This window comes from Colletotrichum gloeosporioides (assembly GCF_011800055.1).
Source record: "Colletotrichum gloeosporioides strain Lc1 chromosome Unknown consensus_78, whole genome shotgun sequence".
Lineage (NCBI taxonomy): Eukaryota > Fungi > Ascomycota > Sordariomycetes > Glomerellales > Glomerellaceae > Colletotrichum > Colletotrichum gloeosporioides.
Window position 1 is genome coordinate 60,145 of NW_025544723.1, and position 21,398 is coordinate 81,542.

Consider the following 21,398-nt stretch of genomic DNA (forward strand, 5'->3'; position numbering starts at 1 on the left):
GGCCCAGATATGATAGGAACTTGCATATTCCAACGCTGTCAAGGTCAAGTTATGTTGAAAAATCATAATGTGATTGGTTCAAATCCTTTCCCCTCACGCACAGTCACCAAAGGCTCACGCTATCGAGTAATTGGAGCGTCTAGCGACCGACCACGCGTCTAAACAGCTGATCTTCGGGGGGGCAATGCCGGCTTGGACCTTCCCCTTCGACTCCTCTTCTCCTCACCGTCACCGGCTTCGGAGATAAACCCCGGGGGACCCTGACCCGCGAACAAGCTTCCCAGGCCCGCATTACTCGCGATTCCCACTGCAATTGGACCCTGAAGACGTGCTGCCCGATCCACTACGGGACGCTGGGCAGATAGCTTGGACCTTCCCCTGGCCACCATCACATGGGCGGTTCCAGTGTGTGTATCATGGAGAAACGAGTGGGAAAAAAGGTTATCTGGACTGCGGGGTCTACCTTAGGTGGTGTTCGCGGTTATGGAGCGATGATAAACGGATGATATTGCAGATCGGTAGTTTCTGGGGAAGGTCGTTCACGAAGGATACCACACTGTTTAGGCGTCTTGTACGAGCACCTCGGCAGATGACCAACTCTACGCGGTAGGGGTCTCAACATAAAGCCGCCGTTCTGTCATCTCGACTTTTTGTTCACGGAAGCCTCTTGTTACGCCTAACTATCTTGCGTCAGTCACTCTTTTCTCGCCATGTCCGCCGCGCCGCCAGACAAGTCCGGCGAGAAGCTGGCCGAGGCGCGCCCAACGCCCTCGCTCCAGCAAGCGCAAGCACCGCAAGACATCGACGTCGAAGACCCCGACAAGTCCATGACCTACGCCATCGGCGAGATCGAGGAGCACTTCGACATCGACTCGGACAACTCGCCCTTCCCCGAGGTCCGCGCCAACGTACCCAACACGGACGACGTCGCCATGCCGGTTAACACGCTCCGCATGTGGGTTCTCGGGGTCCTCTTCACCATGGTCGGCTCCGGCATCAACCAATTCTTCTCCATGCGCTACCCCGGCGTCACCATCTCGTCCCTCGTCGCCCAGCTCGTCGCCTATCCCGTCGGCTGCGCTGTCGCTCGCGTCCTGCCGGTGAAGAAGGTCCGCGTCTTTGGGCGGGAGCTCGTCATCAACCCGGACCATTACTTCAACATCAAGGAGCATGCCGTGATCACCATCATGTCTAATTTGTCTTTCGGACCATCTTGGGCTACCGACATCATCCAGGCGCAGAAGGCTTCGGCGTTCTATGGGCTGGACACACCGGTTCCGTACCAGTTCCTGCTGGGTCTGTCGATGCAGCTGTTTGGTCTTGGCATGGCTGGACTGGCGTACCGGTTCATTGTAGAGCCGCCTCACATGATCTGGCCCTCGACTCTGGCCAACGCGGCTCTGTTTCAGACTCTTCACGGAAGGGCCAACCCCATCGCCGATGGCTGGAGGATCTCGAGGTATCGCTTCTTCTTGTACATCTTTATTGGCGGGTTCTTCTGGTACTGGCTCCCTGGATACCTCTTCACCGGTCTGAGCACGTTCGCTTTCATCTGCTGGGCGGCACCAAGTGAGTATCTGCTCATTATTCAGGAAATAATCTTTGCTAATCTACTTAGATAATGTCGTGGTCAACAATCTATTCGGCATGTCCACAGGTCTGGCCTACCTGCCCACAACATTCGACTGGTCTCAAATCGCCTACAATGGCTCGCCCCTGGTCGTTCCGTTCTGGGCCCAGGCCAACGTGTTTGCCGGCTGGGTGATTCTCTTCGCCCTCGTGACCCCGGTCCTCTACTACACCAACACGTGGTACACCGCCTACCTACCCTTCTCCGGCGCCGACACGTACGACAACACCGGGAAGATCTACAACGCAACCCGCGTCGTCGGCAAAGACGGAAACTTCATCGTCGGAGAATACGAGAAATACAGCCCCCTCTTCATGCCCGTCACCTTCGCCCTCAGCTACGGCATCTCCTTTGCGGTCATGAGCTGTGTGCCGACGTACATCTTCATCAACCACTACAAGGAAATCATCGGCGCCTTCAACCCGAGCAGAAAGAAGGACATCCATGCCCGCCTGATTGAGAAGTATCCCGACACGCCATGGTGGTGGTACGCAATCCTGACCGTCATCGTCTTGGTCCTCTCGATCGTTGTGCAGGTGGTCTACAAGACGCAGATGCCGGTCTGGGGCATCTTCGTCGCCTTCGGCCTCGCCATGGTCTACCTCATCCCGACGGGCAGCGTCTACGCGGTGGCCAACCTTAATAGCAACGTCTTGACTGTTCTAGGCGAAATCATTTCGGGGTATCTCATCCCAGGCAAGCCGATCGTCATGCTCATCTTCAAGTTCTACGCATACACTGGCCTAAGCCAGGCCATGATCTTCTCCTCGGACATGAAGCTCGGCCTGTACATGAAGATTCCTCGACGAACGCTCTTCATTGCGCAGCTGACGGCATGCGTTGTCGGCTCGCTGACGCAGAACGCGGTGCTTCTCTGGATGCTCAACCACGTCAATGGAATCTGCAAGGAAGACCAGCCGAACGGGTACACATGCCCGCAAGGGCGTGTCAACTTTTCGTCGAGCATTGTTTGGGGAGCGATTGGGCCGGCTCGTCTGTACAGCGTCGGCAAAATCTACTCTGGCCTCTTGCATCTCTTCTGGATTGGTGCTTTGCTACCGATCGTCACTTTCTTCCTGAAGAAGCGTTTTCCGAGCAACAAATTCCTTCAATACCTCCACTGGCCCCTCTTCTTTGCCGGCACCGGAAATGTGCCCCCAGCCACTGGTCTCAACTACACGTCAGCTTTTGCCGTTTCGTTCATTTTTAACAAGTGGCTCAAGGGGAAATATCCGCAGTGGTGGGCAAAGGTGAGTCCTTTACGTTAAGTTTTAAGTGTACTTTGACCCGTGCTCACCACACAACAGTATAATTACGTCCTATCCGCAGCCCTTGACTCCGGCCTGGCCATATCAGCGATTGTCATTTTCTTCGCCCTCGTGTTCCCCGGCGTCAACCTCAGCTGGTGGGGGAACAACGTGAATAAAACAACAATTGACGGCCAAGGCATCCCTTTGAAAGCGATTCCCACCAGCGGCACTTTCGGTCCTGCCAGTTGGTCATAAGAAACTTTATTTTCACCATACGGGACAGCTTATCTTCTTATAATCTCTGGGGCTGAACAAAACCAGGCTTTCCCGTAACGCAGATACCCATTTTCCAGATCCGTACTCTCTTCCTAATATAACGATTCCCACAAATTCAACGCTTCATTGACAAAAACAGGCGAAACTGTGTACAATCTTCTGTTGTTTTCCACGCAAAGCACCCCTTTCCAGAATTGAGCCCAAAAATCACATTGAAGAGTCTGATCTACACGCTCAGGCGAGACTGATGTTATGGCAGTGCGGCGCGACGAAACGAGCCCAATCGTTGAACGCCTTTGGACTGGGCGAGAGCTGTCGATCTGAAGACAGAAACGACGCAGCCTCTCGCTGCTTCCACACTTTTTCAATGACAAACCTCGTTCTTGTGACGTTTGAGAGGGAATCCGACAGCTTGTCCAGAGCGTACAAGATGAAAGGCCGCGCGTGGCGAGGCACCTCCTCATCGTCAAGATCTTCCGCGGCCCACTCTAGCTCCTCCGTAGGATCCAGCTGACAAGCAGTCATGAAAAGGGGCCACGTGAGCCCGGCCTTGACGTCCGCTCTCAGCAGCGTCGCAACGAGCCGCAGTATTTTCTTCACGCTTTGTCTAATCACGGGCGTGGCGGGGTTCGTGTCATTGAGGGCGGAGTGCAGGTACAACTCCACAGTCGACCGCTTCATCTCAACGGATGTGCGAATAATCTCGTCCTCGCTGTCAGACTTGAGTTTCGGCTGCTGCAGCATTGCAATCAGCCGTATCCGCTGCCTCTCCAGGTCCTGCCAGCAGTCCTCCGCCGTCGACGCCGACAGGCGGTGGTACTTGAAGCTGAGCTCCGTGATCTCGCCGATGATGCTGACAAGGTGCGGCGAGCAGCCCATCCAGAGGTCCAGTTCGTCCTCCTGCGTCGTCCAAAAGTCGTTGCCAAAGATCGGCTCCTCGCCGCAGGCCGTCCGCCCCATCACGTCGTAGAAGGCGAAGTAGCGCTCCGTGAACTTGATGATCTGCTCCCACGGGCTCTGCTGCCGCGCCGCCACCCGCGCGGCGTCGGAGGACAGGCCTTGGCGCCGGAACCGGATGAGGTCGCGCGCGCCCCGTAGATGTGTGACCCAGCGTTTGTCACACTCTGCGATGATTTCCAGCTGGCACAGAAGCATCATCAGCACGAGGATCTCCGAGCTTGCGGCGATGTCGATTGAGGATTTGCTGTCCAGTGTCAGACGGAGCGAGCGGATGACTTTGGCGGAGTAGCTGAGAGCTACGGGCTGGAAGCTGGTGTCTGACCTGGCGCGGTGTGAGGCTGCGAGGCCGAGGAGGGCGTGCATGAGAGCAGGGGAGGCGGATGAGACGGCAAAGGGGAAAATGAGGGCCGAAAAGGGGGACTCGTTTTTGGCGCACGGTACCGTCATGGGACAGATGCGATCGAGATAGTACGTTAGTAAATGCGACTCTGCCCTATTGTCGAGCTGGATGTAAGTCACGGGCCGCGTGAGATGGCTGATGTTGCGCCTGAGAGTCAGCGCCGTGTTTTTGCGGTCGTCGTTGGAGCTGTCATCGCTGGAGGACGACGAGGACTCCTCGCCCTCGAAATCGGTGATAAAGGTGTTGAGAAAGCCGAAGGAGTGGACGCGGGTGGGTAGGCTCCAGTACGAAGAGTCCGGCGCCGTCGGCGGCGTTGTTGCGCCGGGTTTCTTCTTGGCAGCGCCACCACCGCCGGACTTCGACCACACGCCGGCTCTCCCAAAGGCGCGGCCGACGTAGTCAGTCTCCCACTTGAGGATCTGCGCGTAGACGCAGTCGGGATAGCCACGGGAAGTACACGGCCCACAGTGAGGTTTTGCCTCGTCGCAGCGGATCTTGTGCAGCCGGCAGCGGTGGCAGCCGCGGTGGCTCCGGCGAGAGACCTGCTTTGTTGGATCTCGCCGGCGCGGCATTGCGGCGGGCGAGCGGGACACCGGCAGCTTTCGACGTATGAGCTTGGAGGGCAGTGACAATGATCACGAGAGACCAGCATAGAGTGTGCGTGAATGGAGTCAAGTGAAAGGCCTGGAACACCGACGCTAACGCCTGGGATTGAATAGTGGACTGGGGGAATGGGGCCACGACATGGACTCAGGAGAGATTTCCGGGGGCACGACCGGGGCAAAGGTGAGGGGGCCGGAATCTGGAGCAACACATTCGGCTGACTAAACTCGACTTGGAGCCCAACTCCAAATCCAACCTGGGCTATCACCATCACTTGGGGGCCACTGGCATTAGAGTTCACCGGGATGTGGCCTTCACCAGCTGAGAAAGTTTCGGGGAGGGGAAACGCCCGAGGAGCAACTCTGTTTGTATTTAGTAACCGCTTGCTGTCACTAATCGTTTGACCAGTCATCTCAAACAAATCCTATCGTGAATAGAGTTGGCGTGTTCCGCCCGCTGGTTCTAGAATTTCCGCGGTTGGTTGACTCGATGATGACGAAGAAAAGTTGCAAGATTGAAACAGACAGTGCGCTAAGCGCATGTGTCTAGAAGCGTTTCTATCGTGGAGTTGGTATGGATCCCGGCTTCCGCAGCCACAACACTAAAGTCCCCGAGTCCATGTCTACTGATGCTGGGGAAAAGCTGATATTCTCTCAAAACTTCAGTATTGAGACGATGAATATGTTGTTTGGTAGCATGGGATCGCTTCGGAAAACCGTCATCCCTCATTTCGTCTGATGACAGTAAACATATCAAGGGACGATGCCAGCCGAAAAGGACACCCATAATGCAGAGCTTAAAGCGTCCCACTAGGATCGCCAAACACGAGACGAGGCGGAAAAGTCCTAGTCTAGACAACGCATTCGTCCGAAGTGTGCGAATGCTTTAGACTCTGTTAAATAGTCCGTGGTCAAGTGTTTTCTCTGGCTGTAGCCGCCTATTAGCATCGTCTCTACTTCGTTTCCGTTGCGTTCACGACTCGCAACTCCACCGCTCGGTCCATGTGCGGCATTTTCTCAATGAGGGTCAACAGCCAGCAGGTCGGTTAGCTCAGTTGGTTAGAGCGTGGTACTAATATGTCATCTGACATGTTCAGTAATGCCAAGGCCGGGAGTTCAAGCCTCCCACTGATCATGCCTTTTTGCCCTTTTCTAAAATGGTTGTAAGGAAAAGGTTTTGCGTTGCAGGAGAGCTAATTTTTTGGACCTCAGGCTGGCTAACGGTGGTGCGTAGTGCTGATAAGATAAGATGACTGACCCCCACGCTCACAGAGTAGACGGCAATGTGTATGTATCATCAGCCATAGCCCATATCAGACAAGCCACCGAGCCGTTTCAGTTTTGTGTGGATGGAAGATCCTACTCACTTGCGTTGGTCTTTTTGTCTTTTGGTTTGTTACTTTGGCAGGAATACGTCCTGGTGCCCATTTCTGGCCTTCAGAGCTGATGTAGTTGTGCAATAGCGTCAGTACATGCATCCCCCCGCTTGGTAACTTTCAAGTTATTTTCAAGATGCAATGGCATGCCCATCGTGAGTCCATCCGAATGATGATTAATCAATATTTATCAGCATCGTATCAAGCCTCCCCTCAGTTCCGCCGGCACACTTATCGACTCAACCCCCTTGCCCCTCAACTCTGTCTTCTCCTGGCACAACTTAGCCACCGACAGGTAGAACGGCGAGTCCGTCAGCTCCGCCCAGCCCTTCTCTCCCAGCGTGACGGTCAGATCCTCCGTCACCTTGAATCCCGTCTTCAGGCGCGCCGCAGCGATGGCGTTCTTCGTCTCGTCGTTGTCGATGCGCTCGACTCGCACCGCCGACAGCTGGCTCAGCGGCATGCCTGCCCGCGCCCAGACCAGGGCCATGATCTCGCGCATCTTCAGGCGCGGCTTCGTGTCGAGCTCGTTCCAGGCGTCCTTGATGGTGATCTGCCGCAGGAAGGTGTCGATTGTGAATTTGTCGACGACCATGTCGTCGCGGCGGACTTTCCACTCGGTGCCGGCGTTGTCAACGCCGTAGCCCATCTCTTCGAGCGCATCCTCGGGGGGTTCTTCGATCACAACACCGGAGGTGATGGATAGGAAGGTGAGGAAGGCGAGGAAGAGGTGGAGAAGATTCATTTTGAAAGAGTGTTGGTGTTCTGAAAGAGTGTATAGGTGAGTGAGAACTAGGCGCGTGAATGATTTGATGAGGGCTTCAGCGCCGAGTGATCAAGTCCGCGCGAGAAATCCAAAGTTGCCCGAGTATTTTTGATGGGCTTTCCCAAGTCATAATCATTTTTCTTTCTCTATTTCTCTAATTTAGCAACCTATCCTGTCATCAACAGCCGAAGTTTCTCTGCCCGTTGGCATCTCTCATCAGTTCTCGTGGCAGAGCATTCAACAATGAGCACGGAATTACCGACATGATGCGCAGACCGGTCATCCTTTATTTTAGCACAGGGGATAATTGCGAACCATTCGGATCTGTGTCAATGAAAATGACACCGGAGGAGTCCGAGGTAAGGCTTAATGTTGGCAGTGCAAAATGTGCGGACTACTCCTTGACGCGTCGAACTTGCCGAACTGATTGAATGGGGACAAGCTTGGCCGTGTTTTGAGCTGGGGGTTGGCCTGCAACCCTCCCGTAGCGATCAGACGACTCAAAGCCCGATTTATTAACAATTAAGGTTTAGAACTGGTTTGTTCCCTTACACTTGGGGCAGTACTGCTAAACCGAGCCAGATTATTGGGAGGCAGTGATGTTGCGTTAATGCAGGCCGGTATCCCGCCCAGATTCCACGTGCGGCGGTATTCATCTTTTTTCTTTTCCTTTCTCCACGTTATCAGTTATACAACATGATCCCTGAATGCTCGCAGGCGTAGTACTCCGGTCCCACTCCAACGGCTCCCACAAGACGTCAGTAACTCCCTGTTCCGAGCAGAACTAATCAACATATACCAAGCGTTGCCAAAGTTTCTTTTTGAAGCATGTTGAAAATTGACCAGCCGGTGGGAGAAGTGCACAAGAGAGTCTGGAGTTACAATGATGAATCGGAGAAGTCCGCCTTGCCTAATTGCATGGGTTCAATGCTTTTTTGGGCTGATATGGAGGATAACAAACTTTCAGGAACTGTACTGATCTCTCCGGCTTGGTCTAGTGCGACTGCCAAAATTGGTTTATTAAGGAGAAAAGGCTCCATCATGGACCCGTGATCATGTCAACGCCTTTATGTTCGGTAATACCGGTCTGGTTCGATCTTGATCGGCAGAAGGCAGCCGGCCGGATCGTGCCGTCGACAGGTTGCGTTCTCATAATTGGCATGTCTTCAAAAAGCCACCAGTCAACATGTCGCACGAAGCCTTGCCCTTCTGTTTTGTACTCCCCAGTCTCTCGTTAAACATGTTTGATTAGTAGTCTAAGTGGTCGCTCTTTATGCCATTAGACAACATGCTCTGCTCCAACCTGCCACTCTTTCTGAGCTATTGCCTCCTCTTTTCCAACGGCGCGTCAGCTCATCTATTACCACGAGCGGGCGATGATCCTGGGGGGCATCAATGGTTAGACCATGACAAAGTCCCAGCCCTCACCCAGAACGCCTCCCCAGGCCTGGAAGGCCAACTCGAACTTCGATTCAACCCCAGTCTCTACATCTCAGGAGGATGCGACATCTATCCCGCGGTCGACGCCAGCGGTAGTCTCGGGTAAGCTGAACCCTCTCGTATCACCCCATCCCGGTCACCGCCCACTAACACCCCCACCTAGCGCCGGCCTAAAGCCAACCGGCGGCGGACGAAGCGGCTGCGACAAAGGCGGCAACGGCCAGGTCTACGCCCGCCGCGGGACCAGCCAGGACCGCACCGGCATCATGTACAGCTACTACGTCCCCAAAGTGCGCTGGGGCAAGGGCAACGACGCGGGCCACCGACACTACTGGGCCAGCATCGTCGTCTGGGTCAACCGCTGGGGCTGCGACGCCGAGGACGTCACGTCCGTCTGGCCCGTCGGGCTCTCCTTCACGGCGGACCACGCGACGTGGCAGACGGCCAGCGCGGGGGTGACGACCTATGAGGCGTCGGGCGTCGGACTCGACACGCCCACGCGGCCGCGGATGCAGATCCACGATAATGCCATCACCCCGTTCGGCAACGGCGACGCGTCCAAGGCGTTTGGGCGGACGCTGGTGGGGTGGGACTCGTTGCCGGCGGCGGCGCAGAAGGCGTTGGGGGATGTGAAGTACGAGCATACGGAGGTACCATTTATTGATGCGAACTTTCAGAAGTATATGGATGCGGCGTATCGCGAGAGCTTCTATGGAGGTCTGAAAGAAGACCAGGGCTGCGATGGGGGAGGGAAGACGCCTACGACGGAGGCACCGAGCTCGACGACTACGGCGCCTGCGATTGACGATCCGCTAAGGTGACGCAGGCATGAGGCACGCTGGAGTTGGAAGCATTTGTTGCAAGTAATGGGAACGGCGTTGGATGGAACAAGGGGCGTCCGGTTGATTCAAGCAATCTATGATAAAGGATTTGGGAGAACGATGGTCTTGGGCGAGTAGGTAAACAAACGAAACAATTGCAACGCCTCTTCTGTATGGTAAAAACTCGATGCCAGCATTCTGAGCTACGCAAGTCATCAGCTACATGACTCCACGCGACAATCTTCTCCAATCACGAGAAAATAAGCTGATCCCCTCCGGGTGGCGTCTTTAGACTGCCCGTGATGTGGGGCCGTATTTTCGGGCTAGTACACCGGTCTCACTCAAGTATCCACGGGAAAAGCACATTGATCATAAAGATTGAATTACGCTACAAGGACATTATGGTTCGCAATGATGATATCCTGTACCTGTCATCACCAGTAATTATATACGTTGAACGTTGCTCTTCTAATCCGACTGCGATACCGTCTCACTGGTTTACCACGAAGAAGGTCCGATGAAGGAGCCATCGTCAGGAAGAATCTTCGTGACGGCAGCACCGTCGGAATCCAGGTTGTTAAACGGCACAGAGTTACCCCACCAGTCAGGGAACTCGGTGTTTGAAAGACCCAGAGCAAGGCCAGAGATGACGATGCAAAGGGCGGTACCGATGTCGAGGGCACCGGAGAGGGCATAGTTGTAGCGAGCTGGGACAGGTTAGCCAAGGGAACCAGAAAGCGAGAAAAGAATGGGACTTACTCCACCAGCCGAAGAAGCGGCCACGGATCCACCAGTTGAAGATGAGACCGACAATAACCCACTGTCCCAACCACCAGGTGGTAGCGGGAGGGATCATACCGGCGGCACCGAAGATGGCGGGGAAGAAGACATAGCGCATGATGCTGCGGGGGTAGCGGCGGGCAATGAAGTACTGGACGACGGGGCAGACGAAACCGATGAGCCAGAACCAGTTGACCCAGGAGTACAGCTGGCCGGCACCGAACATGCGCTTGGGGCCGATGACACCCCAGATGACACTGGCGTTGTAGAAAGTACGGGCGTTGGGGCAAGTGAGACCCTGGGCCTGGGTGGAGGTGCAGACACCCTCGATGTTGCCACGGAGGAAGTTGTATGAGGCGATTTGAACGAGAGACAGCCAGACGACAGCGAAGGACTGGGCGGCGAACATGGTGCGGGGGGGAATCTTCATGTAGTGGCCGACCTTCATGTCGGAAACGTATTGCAGACCGTTGTAGCACAGCATGTAACCCCAGGACTTGAACAGCATCATGGCGACGGGGCGGCCGGGGGTCATGTAACCGACAATCATCTCGGTGACGACGTTCAGACCGGTCTGCTGGTTGGTGACGGCCTGGATGATACCGACGGGCAGGATGAAGAAGGCACCGATGAGAATGCAGATGATGTACGCCCACCAGGTCAGGTGGGTGTTCCAGACCTGGCAAGCAATCATGCCGAAGGCGAAGCTGACGGCGAACATGGCCATGAACCACCACTCGGGAGCCTCCTTGTACTTGCGCATGAGCTTGAGGTGGACGTCGGCCTCCTCGTTCTTGGCGGAGCGGGTGCGGGCGATGATGTCGCTGCCGTAGAAGAGGGCGACGTGGGTGAGGGTGGAGATCAGGCCGGCGAAACCCATGCCGTAGCTGAGGGAGAAGGCAGGGCCGAGGATGAGAGGGGAGTACTCCTTGTAGGCGGTCTCGTTGAAGGTGAAGTCAGGGGTGAGAATGAGACTGGTGTTGTAGGTCTGGGCGAAGTGGTCAAAGTTGGAGTTGGCGCTGATGGGGAGGTAGCGGTAGAACTCAGGGCCGCCCCAGGCAAGGCCAATGCAGCCGAGCATCATGATGATGATACCGATACCCACGTTGGCGATAGCAAAGGCAGGAGTCTGCAGGGGAGACAGCAAGAAACCGGAAATGGTGCTCCAGTCGAAGGAGATGGGGATGAGACCGAGACCGGTCTGGCCACCAAAAACCTGGTTGACGACGACGTTGTTGGGGGCGATCCAGCAGACAAAGGTGAAGATCTGGAGGAACTGGGCAAAGACCTCGGGAATCCACTCGTAGACGAAAGTACTGGCAGCCACAATGAGGAAGAACTTGTAGCGGCCAATCCTCCAGCCGTTGGTAAGGGCTGGGTCCGAGGACGAGTGGTCGTGGAGGGAGTTCATGACGGTGGTCGTGACGAGCGTTGCAGGCCAGACCATGGCGGCGGGCCAGACGAGGTAGCGGCGCAGGATACCGGCGATACCCAGACCCATGGCCTGGGTCGAGATAATGAGCAGGATCTGGAAGCCCCAGCCGAAGAACTGCTTGTAAAAGATCTCCTGGGCGAGGAGAATGTCGATGGCATAACTGGCGGTGGCACCGGCGGCGGTCATCATGGTGATGACGGTGTGCTCCTTCATGTTGAAGGGGCCGGGGTTGAGCTGGAGAGGAATACCGGCAACGTGCCATGTCTTGTCGGGGAAGACCTTGGCCCAGTAGACACCCGCGGGGTAACTGATCAATTGCACAACGGTCTGGGTGATGATGATGGGGGAGCGACGGAGACCGAGGAGAATGTTGCAGGCGGCGATGATGGTGCACATGATGGCGCCAATCACCCACGCGCGGATCGTGTTGATGGGCAATTCGGTATCGTCGAAGGGTTGGACCTGCGCCAGTCAGTCTCGAAGCTCACGATTAGGTTATTCCCAGGAAGCAAACGTACCGAAGACCGGACCTCGGGGTAGGGAGAGTCCTCGTGGAGGGCCTCCTCGACGGCCTTCTCCTTCTCGTAGTCGCCGGTCGCCAAGGCCTCCTCGGCGACGTCGAGCTTGTCAATATCCAAAAACGGATCCCACTTGTGGATCTTCTTGAACTTCTTGAGCTCCGCGTCGGGGTTGACCTCGGCGTCGACGCCGGTCGCGACGGCGTCGACCACGATGGGCCGCTCCGACACCTTGCCGCGCCACTTGCTGAAACCCATTGTCGTTTCTCTCACTGTTGGGCTTGGTGTTGTGGTGGAGGTTTTCTTGAGTTACGCCCTGAGTTCTAAGAGACAGAAACTCAAAGGGGGAGAGAGGGTTGAGGTTGTTGGCCGTGACAACTGGAGAGCCAAGAGCAAGAGACGACCTTCGACGAGGACGGCGCGTCGAGTTGTATTTAAATGCGCAGCTCATCTGCGGTCGCCTCGCCTCGCCCTTCCCACCACCACCACACCCCGTTGTCGACCTCCCATATCGGCGGTCGGTGGGCCGAGATACTGACCTGCCTAATGGAGTCGCACTGCGAAGCGGGCCAACCCCTGGCGGAGCATCGACCGATACGAAATGGCTAGATATTGCGGCCAAATGCGCCCGGAAGCTTGATTCAACTGGGCGCAACGCAGCGCAGGTGTTCGGTTGGGTAACTGGGTTGGCTTGACTACCTTACCTTGACAGGCGCACTGACGTGCCCGATTAACGAAATCGCCCCCAGCCTGTGCCAATCGTTCGTCGCAAAAGGTCCCCTGGCTCGCTATCTCCCACAGATGGACAGATGGACATGCTTCGTCGCCACCGTCTAGAAGGAGGGTGGGTGGTGGGAGGTGGGGAAACGGCGACCTTGGACCCTGGGCGTGCCGAAAGAGGAGACAAACATGTCGATTGATAGGATACACCGGCATGAGGAGGCAGCGCAGCACCCACGCTGCAGAGCTAGATGCCTCTAGTCCCGCGTTCGAGACAACCGCGAACGACCGACTTGCTGGAGACAGGCCGCATGGTATGTGGGAGGGTGGTGCTCTGGGGGTGGACTTTTGCTTCCGCGTTTCTCCACCTGCTGATAGGGATGGATCATGGGGGGTGCTTGTGCTGACTGGACGATATTATGAGAGGCACGATGTCTGGTGCGACTCGAGCACAGCGCCACTAGGTATCCTTCGGCTCTGCAAATGACATGACCAACACTCCGTTTTGATAGGCTATGTCGACTATGGAAGCGGTAGGCGGCGCTCCAAGGGCGGAGCGGTTGGTCGGGAACCATAAGCGTAAATGATCCATCCCGCTGCCACAACCGCCCGCCGGCGCCCTCCGTTGTCGCTCCTTCAGGAACGGAATTCCCATCACCATCAGCTCATTCCGGCGGACGTCGGCGGAGGTCAACAGAGGAACATTACGAAATGACTACGCCGTTGAGCCAACGAGAGCCGCCTGCTAGATCGATCGCCAAGGGGGCTGGGCGCCAAGCTGGAGAGGCAGACAATTCGGAGGACGAACCGGCACGGGATGGCGGCCAAGAAGCACCAAGCAGCAGACCAACAGAGTTAAGCAATGCCCAAGACGGGTAGCCAAGAACACCAAGGTCGGGGGACAAACAGTTGGGCAACGTCCGCGATACGGTCAACGGCCGAAGGGGACGAGGGGAGGAATCGGGGAATGGCCGTTGACGCCCCCAATTGGACGGCGTCCTCTAGCTGCCGTCGCCACTCCCCGAACAAAAAGTCATGCAAAGGGACGCACAAGTGGATCTGCCGCGTGCAAAGGGACCTTGGGAACTATGGGGAACCAGGGAGCTCCCTGTCTAGCCTGGTTCCCTCCCAGGAGGCCAAGACTTTTTGCAGTTAATCATCCGAACGAACCCCTGCAAGGGCACGCGAGACGACGGCCACTCAGAGACCGCAAGACAGGGACGTCTGGTCGACCGTTCAGGAAGGAAGTCGGAAGGGACGGCAGAAGAGCCACCCACGAGAATCCATCGAGGGAGACACACCAATCAGCTCGGTGGAATGTCATCGCGGCTGTCAGGTTAATGACACAAGACCGACCAACCGATTCAAAAAGTTCCTTCGCTTCCTCCGCACAGAGGATCAGAGACCCAATCTGCGCCCTTTTGCCCTCTTGCAGACATGAACAAACGTCCCTCTAAGCTGATAGCCGCGCCCTGCCTGACTGGTTTGGCTGGATCATGCCTGCGAGCTGGACCCGAGCTGCTGGAGAGGGATGGTTCGTCCGACGCTTTCGATTGGAGCTTCCTGTTGGGTGCATCGGCCTTCCATGCAATCAAAAGGTCCCTGGCGTGATTGTTGGCGATGGCGAAGGCCAAACACACACAAACATGCTGCTAGTTTTGTTTGCTGGTGAGAATGGAACATGTAATTCATTTTGCCGGCCGGCAGCCCAGCAAATCATGTTGCTGCTGACTCGGGCGTCAACCTCGGCATCTCTGTATTCGCAGTGAGACCATTGAACGCCTCCGACCGAGGACCTGCTCTTTCGAGCAAACTGTTTCTAATGACAACTGCAGACAGCCTGCATCACCAACAGGCTGGGTGTCTTCCCCAGTGTTGAGATTTAAGGTTATCGATGCCATTTCGAGAAAAACGGATTCTTGTACGTAAATCTCCTGTCATTTCCCCAGGTCCCCGCTGGACCGGCTGGGACGGCGTCGAGCACGGTGTCGCGCCTGCACACACCGTGTCCCGAGGAACGGCCCATGGGTAAATTGGACCAGATGAGCTTGTTCAGGCGGCCTGCCGCTATTCCGCGTAGGAAGTCCAACTTTCCGCAGCTTCGCAGGCGAGTTACATTGCAGAACGATCGCTCATGGGGGCCCCGGGAGCTGGATAGTCACGGCCTCCAATAATCGCCACGAAAAGGGCAGCTGAGATGGAGAACGGCTTTGATGTCGCCCCATCCATGATATCCGGCCTCCGAGGGCTTGCTCCCAGCATCACCGATGATCGCGGGGCGGGCGAGCCTGGCGGGATCCAGCCCGTTGCAGCTTCAGCGCTGCGCCTTGGACCAGAGTGACATCCCTTCCAGCCATGCGGGCTAGCCCTGCCGCGGAACTGCTGCAGACAAGTTGGTGCAGAATCATGGATATCTCGGAATCACGGCCTGTTTCTATCGATAAAGAACGTCCGCCTAATTGCCCTGCTGAAGTCTGGATGGAGACCGAAAGGCTCCAGAGATACGAGCTGTGGCCACCTCGACACCACCTCGACGGTTCCCGGCCCCCCGCCTTGCTTCCGTAATCTTGGGTATCTGGAGTCTTAATGCATGATGCAGGCGGGGACCCTGTCCTCGGTTGGAAGTCCTACCGACGCCAGAACAATTCGGTGACAGTCTGCGGGGAGCTGGAAGCTTGTTTTTTTTCCTTTTGGCAGAAAGGTGGCGGCGTTGGTCTCGTGAAATGGGGTTCGGACGAATAGGAAGCTTGGTGTTGATAATGTTGGGTTGATCAGAGACATGTCAAGTTTGTCAAGTTGCCACACGGTTACAGCGGCTACCCGCCTTGCCTTGTTGGTTCTGTGATCGTTGATGCCATTTGGGATTGTCCGGCTTACGCCCGGTCACATTCACTTGCCTATTCGGGTCCAGCGAGACTACTGAATGAAGGATTCGATGTGTTCCTTCGGCTGAGTTGTCTTGTACCGGGATAAGCGTGGTGCCATGCTCTGTAACGTGTCGCCGATGATGGTATGCTCTGATCGGGTGTCTCAAAGGACTGTCGTTACTCAACAGCCACTGCCCTCCATCACCTTACCGAGCGTTGATCAGTGGCCATAATCGGCGGCGGCGATTTTGTCATGGTGCTCAGCGAATTCCCACAGATGCGATGAGAGCGGATCACTGCTGCCTGGTGTTAGAAGTGCTCCTTCCGACAAGGCAGACGTCGAGCCAGATTTTGATCATCAAGTCATACGAACTTCCTGATACGTGAGTGAGATTATTCGTGTCTTACTGCCATGATGACACACATGATACGGACAAATTGCATGTCCCCGTCTCTCAGAAAAGGCTTCCTCAGAAGAAAAAGGAGAGCTCATTTGAGTAGCCTATCATATTGGTGAACAAACCAAGTTCAGTTTAGAATCTCACTTGCCAGCTAGTCTTTCAATGCAGCGGAGTTGACTGCAAGAAGGCATGACAGGTAGATATGAGTGAGTGAAGTCCAGATGAGAAAGATGCCCACAGGAGCGGTCGATGACATCGTCAGTAGAGGGGGCCTTGGTTATGCGCCCTTTTCCCCACTGACCTGCGGCAGGGTTTCATGTCTATGAAATGTCTGTTGATAATATCGTGAGAATGATGAGCGTCTCAAAGCCAGACATGGAAAGGACGATGGTCTTTGGTTGGAAAGGAGATCTTTGCCTTGTTATAGAATCTCGCATATATCTAGCAGGATCATACGTCTGCGGAACGGTGCAGCGGGTTTCTCCCACATATTCTCACGTAATACAATGCGAGATCCGATCACCTCGGCCGACTAACTAGGTGCCTTGCACCGCCGCCGTGGCTGACATGTGCTCTTCCGATCTCCGGGATCCGGCTGGTCATTACCGAACATCGCCCCACCGCTTGAACTCTCGCATCGCATGCACCAAAACGGAAGTCCCTGCGGAAGTCGCCGTAGCCCGGAACAAGACGGGGGCAGTTGGACCCTGCGATGGTTCCGAAAAGTTCCAGAGCAATTGACGTTTTGCCTTTTATCTCGCAGGCTAATGCTGGTGAGTGACATGACTGAGTTGCGCAGAAGAACTATGTACACAACGAGCCTATTGAAGCATCCAGTAGGAAAGAGTGACGATGAACAACAATATCACCAATATGATTGCCAGCGACAACAGAATAATTTGTGTAAAGGAATCTCATGGCCCAGCAGGAATATTCAATTATCTTGAATCAATTGACAACAAGGCGCGCTTGGCTTTGCTGGGTTGTTTTCTTTCTCTCGTCGATAGTGGGTAGCTCAAAGTTGCTTGCAAGTCCAACAGCGAAACTAGAAAATGCTCAAAAGACTCAAGAGCCGATCAAGAGAGTTTAGATGAAGGTGTGCTGGTCACTACGTCTTCCGTACCTTAGGGCAAAGTCTCAGTAGTTGAGTTCATGTCGCCCTAACTAGAATGGTGTCGCCAGATTTCAGCATTTCCATCTTTTGAGTTATCAATTAGTTGGCTGCCCAGGTGAGTTGATACTCATGTGAAGCAACTGTTACGATGTACACAACGTTGTTAACAACACTTCTCTATGGCCCATTGACCATCTTGAGCTCCACCAGAGTAGTCCAATTGGGCTCACAAGCTAGAAACATCTTGATCGTTGATGATAACAATCAACTGTTATAGTTAACTTTTACATCTGAAGGTTTTTCTTGTAAATCACTGTCAGCACAACTGTTTTAAATTCTCTGACTTCCCCCGTAGTCTCCACCGTGAGTTGCCATTATCTTCAAATTCCACATGTTTTCAATGCATTCCTTTAATGATCAGAATCTATAGAGACGTCCAGATGAAAGCGACATCCAGCAACTACTTGTTTACAGGTCCGAATTTGGTGGCTTTCTATCCAAATTGTTCGTCGTTGATCTCCCAAGTCAAGACACTTGCTTCAGAGCAACAGCGGGGCTGACGGGCAAAGTTGAGTTCCCTTTCTGGGAACAGATCGACTACCGGGCAGATGATGCACGAGAGTGGCAATGGCATAATGCCAAAACCCAGGGGTTCCTATTATATGCGTTGCTGTATTGTTCAATTCCGAATTTGAATTTGTGTTCAAGAATAGATCAACTCATCGTCGGTAAACATGTGTAAGTGCGAATGCGAGTTGTTGAGGCTGGTGTCGCGCAGCCACGTGAAGCAGCACCGCCAGGCCGAGGCAGTAAAACCATGGTTACAGAGCAGAAACGTATCCGCCCCGCCCCAGCCAAGGAAACTATCCGAGCAAGAACGGTAGCTCAACAATGCCCGCCAAAACAACAATGCTGGGCGTTTACCAGGGAAGGAGGGTTTCTCTCTCTCAGCTTCCCCAGCATTAGCGGGGTAACGCTTTGTATGGGGATCATTTCCAATAACTGTAAACAACTAATGATGCGATCGTGCGCAATGGCACCGATGCATATCGACCGCCGGCCGAGTGGTCGGCGAATCCATGCCCTGCGTCTTCCCTGTCAGAAATGCACATCACAGTTGTTGTGCATGATTATGTTCGGGAAGGTTGTCTCTATTCTCGAAGCTGCTCTGGGTGATCATTGGCACGTAACCTGTTTTTCGGGTCCCATCTCGAATTGGCTTTTCTTTCGGAAACCGAAGGGCTGGACCCCTTTGAGCACCAGCCAGTGGAGGCTGCTCTGCGGACGATGTGCTGCGGAGGATCGCTGGGCGGCCTCCGCATTGTTTCACGTTTCGTGGCCGGACCCTGGCCTCAGCTCCGCGAAGTGCCGGGCGCCTGAAGCTGCGGCTCTGGGAACACGTCATAGCTCAGGGCTACCCCAGACTTGGGTCGTTCATGCTCTAGGGGACAGCTTTGTGTTTGGCGGCCAAGTGGTGTAAGTCATCCGAGGCATCAGACAGCATGTGAATCACGATGTTTTGTTTTCATGAATGATAAAAGGGCCTTCAACACCACGGCTACACATCGTTTTGGATCATCATCACCACGCAGTCTAAACAACAACATCGAATCAATCACTATTATCTAAAGTAACACCAACAAACAATCCCATTCGCCATAATGTCTTTCGCCGATATCTCCAAGAGCTTGAGCGACATTGAGCGCAAGGTCACGAAGTCCAACAAGATCATCGCCAAGGGCGCCGATTTGAACTACAAGGACGCCATCAAGCTGGGCACCAAGTCCAACTCGATCTGCAACACCATCAAGAAGGGCATTAAGGACTACGGAGTGAGTGCTTACTGAACCTTACCCCACTCTGTGAGACGCGCTCCTGACATTTGAACAGAGCTTCACCCCTACCGACGATGAGGCCAAGAAGCTCCTCAACCAGATGAGCACCGTTGTGGATCTGACCGAGACCCAACTGAACTCCATGGTCGCCAACCAGGCTCAGTTTGACAAGCTCAAGGTCGGCGGCTTGGTCAAGAAGAACGTCGAGAAGACTGAGGTGGCCAGCAAGGAGCTGTCCCAGGTCATGGTTTCCAAGGCCCCGGCCGACATTAAGGGTGAGGCTGAGGCTTTGGAGAAGAGACGTGCCGCTGCTTTCGGCAAGGCGACGGCGGCCTTTGCTGGTGCCACGGGTGGTGAGGACGAGCAGCTCGGCGATGACTCCGACTAGACTATTGGAAAGGGTAGATCGCCTGTATAAGCAGAATAGCGAAATACATATTGTCAAATCAGCTTCGGTTCTGAAAGATGCATGTGAAAACGTGCGGAGTGTGAGAGACAATATAAAGTTGCTTGTTCATGCATGGATTGAGCGAGACAGATTTTGACAGGTTAAACGGACATATACTGGATCAGACGAGGGCTGCAGGATGGTACCTTATCTACGAGTAAATGACGAAGCTACTGAAGCCAGGTTGACTTAACTGACTAGAGTGATCATGCATGAGGCAAAGATTCGTCCGGGATTTCCACCCGGAAACGGGGTCTGTGGGGGGCGGGCCGAGCCGGCTGAGTGTGGTGGTCCAAAATGACTAGGGATAATGTTCACTGACTCATTTCAAGCCGAGGCTAAATAAAGTCAAGAGTTATTTAAAATTCTAACCCTCTGAACATCTAACACGGTTGCGTCGAGGTCACAGTACTTGAGATTGTTCGAAAAGCAGTTGATGTGGTAAAAACTGGCGCTAACTCCATCCTATCTATTCCACTAAAGCTCATACATGGCCCCCCTTAATGCGCATCACTATCAGTCATCAGATGATAGAGCGCATCTTCCCTAACGAATGTTGACAAAAGAGTGATTCACCGCCTCTGAATACCTATTACAATTTACGAGAAAATGAAATTCGTTATAGTTTCGCCGACTTTGTCCAAGATTTCAGAAGGATCCTGGTCGTGCAGACTCCTCAGAGTCTCGGATCCGAGGGCCTCTGCTAGCTTGAGAAGAAGATTCATGGCGCTTGATTTGTTTGTGTCCTGAGGGGTGCTTTCGACTCCTACTGTTATGAATTTTCCAAACTTGTCGTTTGAGGCCTGCCTTGCGTGAATACATGTGTCATGCGTATCAACGCTGTTAACGGAGTCTTACAAGAGAAAAGTGCCGAGGAAACCCTTGTTTCTTAGAAATGGAATTGCCAAGGTGCGTAATCCCGGAAGAAGGGTTGGTGGACTATTCTTGTTTTTCTTGCTAAGTGCAGGCAGAAAAGTTGCACAAGATCAAAGGGTAAATGGGTTGACTTCAATAGTAATATCGTAAGTCTTTGAGCATGAGGTGACTATTGCAAAGTATGGAGCATTTCTTAGGATGTAAGGCAGACTAGCCAACAAATTCAGCACGACGGAGCTTTTGGGACTGATCTAGGCCATTCGGTGAGGCTCTCAGCGACAGTCATATGGACCGTTACTGGGGCTTAGCCGCACACTCCATGGCACGATCCAAGCAATTTGCCACAGGAAAGGAGACATCATTTAGACGTAGCCTTAGGCAAATTTGTTTTCCGCTGATAATTTGGAGAAGAAAGGACTGCTCTATGGTTTGTGAAGGTCTTGGCGGTGTGATGAGCGTATGTTTTGCAACCCCAGCAAGCTCCCTCTGTGGCGATCCCGACAACTCCGGCTTACATGTTTCTAAAGAACTAGATACATATTGCTCGAGTGATCTGTTATGCCACGTAACTTCGTGGCTCGGCCACTGTCGTCGCATTGCCCCCAATCACATTGAAAGGTAAGTCATCATGGTGTTGAGTTGGTCTCGTCAGACGGCCAGTCCAAAGCAGGCGGAAGACCACTACATTCAGAAAGACTGTTGAAGGTGCAAAACTAGCATCGCAATGAAGTGGCAAATTTCTGGGACAAACGGTCCCAAACATTGAGCAAGACTGAGGAGAGCTTTGCGCTCGGAGATGCATTCTGGGACGCGGAGGCTTCTGAAAATCAATCAACCTAGGGGTGCCATGGTTAATAGAATTGTGGGTGTAATATTTCAGTTG

General features: G+C 54.1%; 6 protein-coding genes across 6 annotated transcripts; 3 read left to right on the forward strand and 3 right to left on the reverse strand.

Annotated features, from left to right (window-relative positions):
* Positions 1-710: 710 nt before the first annotated feature.
* GCG54_00003724 (Glutathione transporter 1) lies at positions 711-3,135 on the forward strand (the record flags this gene model as incomplete). The annotated part of the gene is made up of 3 exons (XM_045403794.1): positions 711-1,569; positions 1,619-2,880; positions 2,938-3,135. The coding sequence occupies 3 exons, from the start codon at positions 711-713 to the stop codon at positions 3,133-3,135; spliced, it is 2,319 nt and encodes a 772-aa protein (XP_045259357.1).
* Positions 3,136-3,390: 255 nt separating this feature from the next.
* Positions 3,391-5,088, reverse strand: GCG54_00003725 (uncharacterized protein; the record flags this gene model as incomplete). The annotated part of the gene is made up of 1 exon (XM_045403795.1): positions 3,391-5,088. The coding sequence occupies one exon, from the start codon at positions 5,086-5,088 to the stop codon at positions 3,391-3,393; it is 1,698 nt and encodes a 565-aa protein (XP_045259358.1).
* Positions 5,089-6,684: 1,596 nt separating this feature from the next.
* Positions 6,685-7,239, reverse strand: GCG54_00003726 (uncharacterized protein; the record flags this gene model as incomplete). The annotated part of the gene is made up of 1 exon (XM_045403796.1): positions 6,685-7,239. The coding sequence occupies one exon, from the start codon at positions 7,237-7,239 to the stop codon at positions 6,685-6,687; it is 555 nt and encodes a 184-aa protein (XP_045259359.1).
* Positions 7,240-8,548: 1,309 nt separating this feature from the next.
* GCG54_00003727 (uncharacterized protein) lies at positions 8,549-9,521 on the forward strand (the record flags this gene model as incomplete). The annotated part of the gene is made up of 2 exons (XM_045403797.1): positions 8,549-8,802; positions 8,864-9,521. 2 exons carry the CDS (start codon positions 8,549-8,551, stop codon positions 9,519-9,521), a joined length of 912 nt encoding a protein of 303 aa, XP_045259360.1.
* Positions 9,522-10,019: 498 nt separating this feature from the next.
* Positions 10,020-12,764, reverse strand: GCG54_00003728 (Sexual differentiation process protein isp4; the record flags this gene model as incomplete). The annotated part of the gene is made up of 4 exons (XM_045403798.1): positions 10,020-10,228; positions 10,281-12,198; positions 12,255-12,526; positions 12,746-12,764. 4 exons carry the CDS (start codon positions 12,762-12,764, stop codon positions 10,020-10,022), a joined length of 2,418 nt encoding a protein of 805 aa, XP_045259361.1.
* Positions 12,765-19,017: 6,253 nt separating this feature from the next.
* GCG54_00003729 (uncharacterized protein) lies at positions 19,018-19,579 on the forward strand (the record flags this gene model as incomplete). Its single annotated transcript, XM_045403799.1, has 2 exons — positions 19,018-19,188; positions 19,247-19,579. 2 exons carry the CDS (start codon positions 19,018-19,020, stop codon positions 19,577-19,579), a joined length of 504 nt encoding a protein of 167 aa, XP_045259362.1.
* Positions 19,580-21,398: the final 1,819 nt, after the last annotated feature.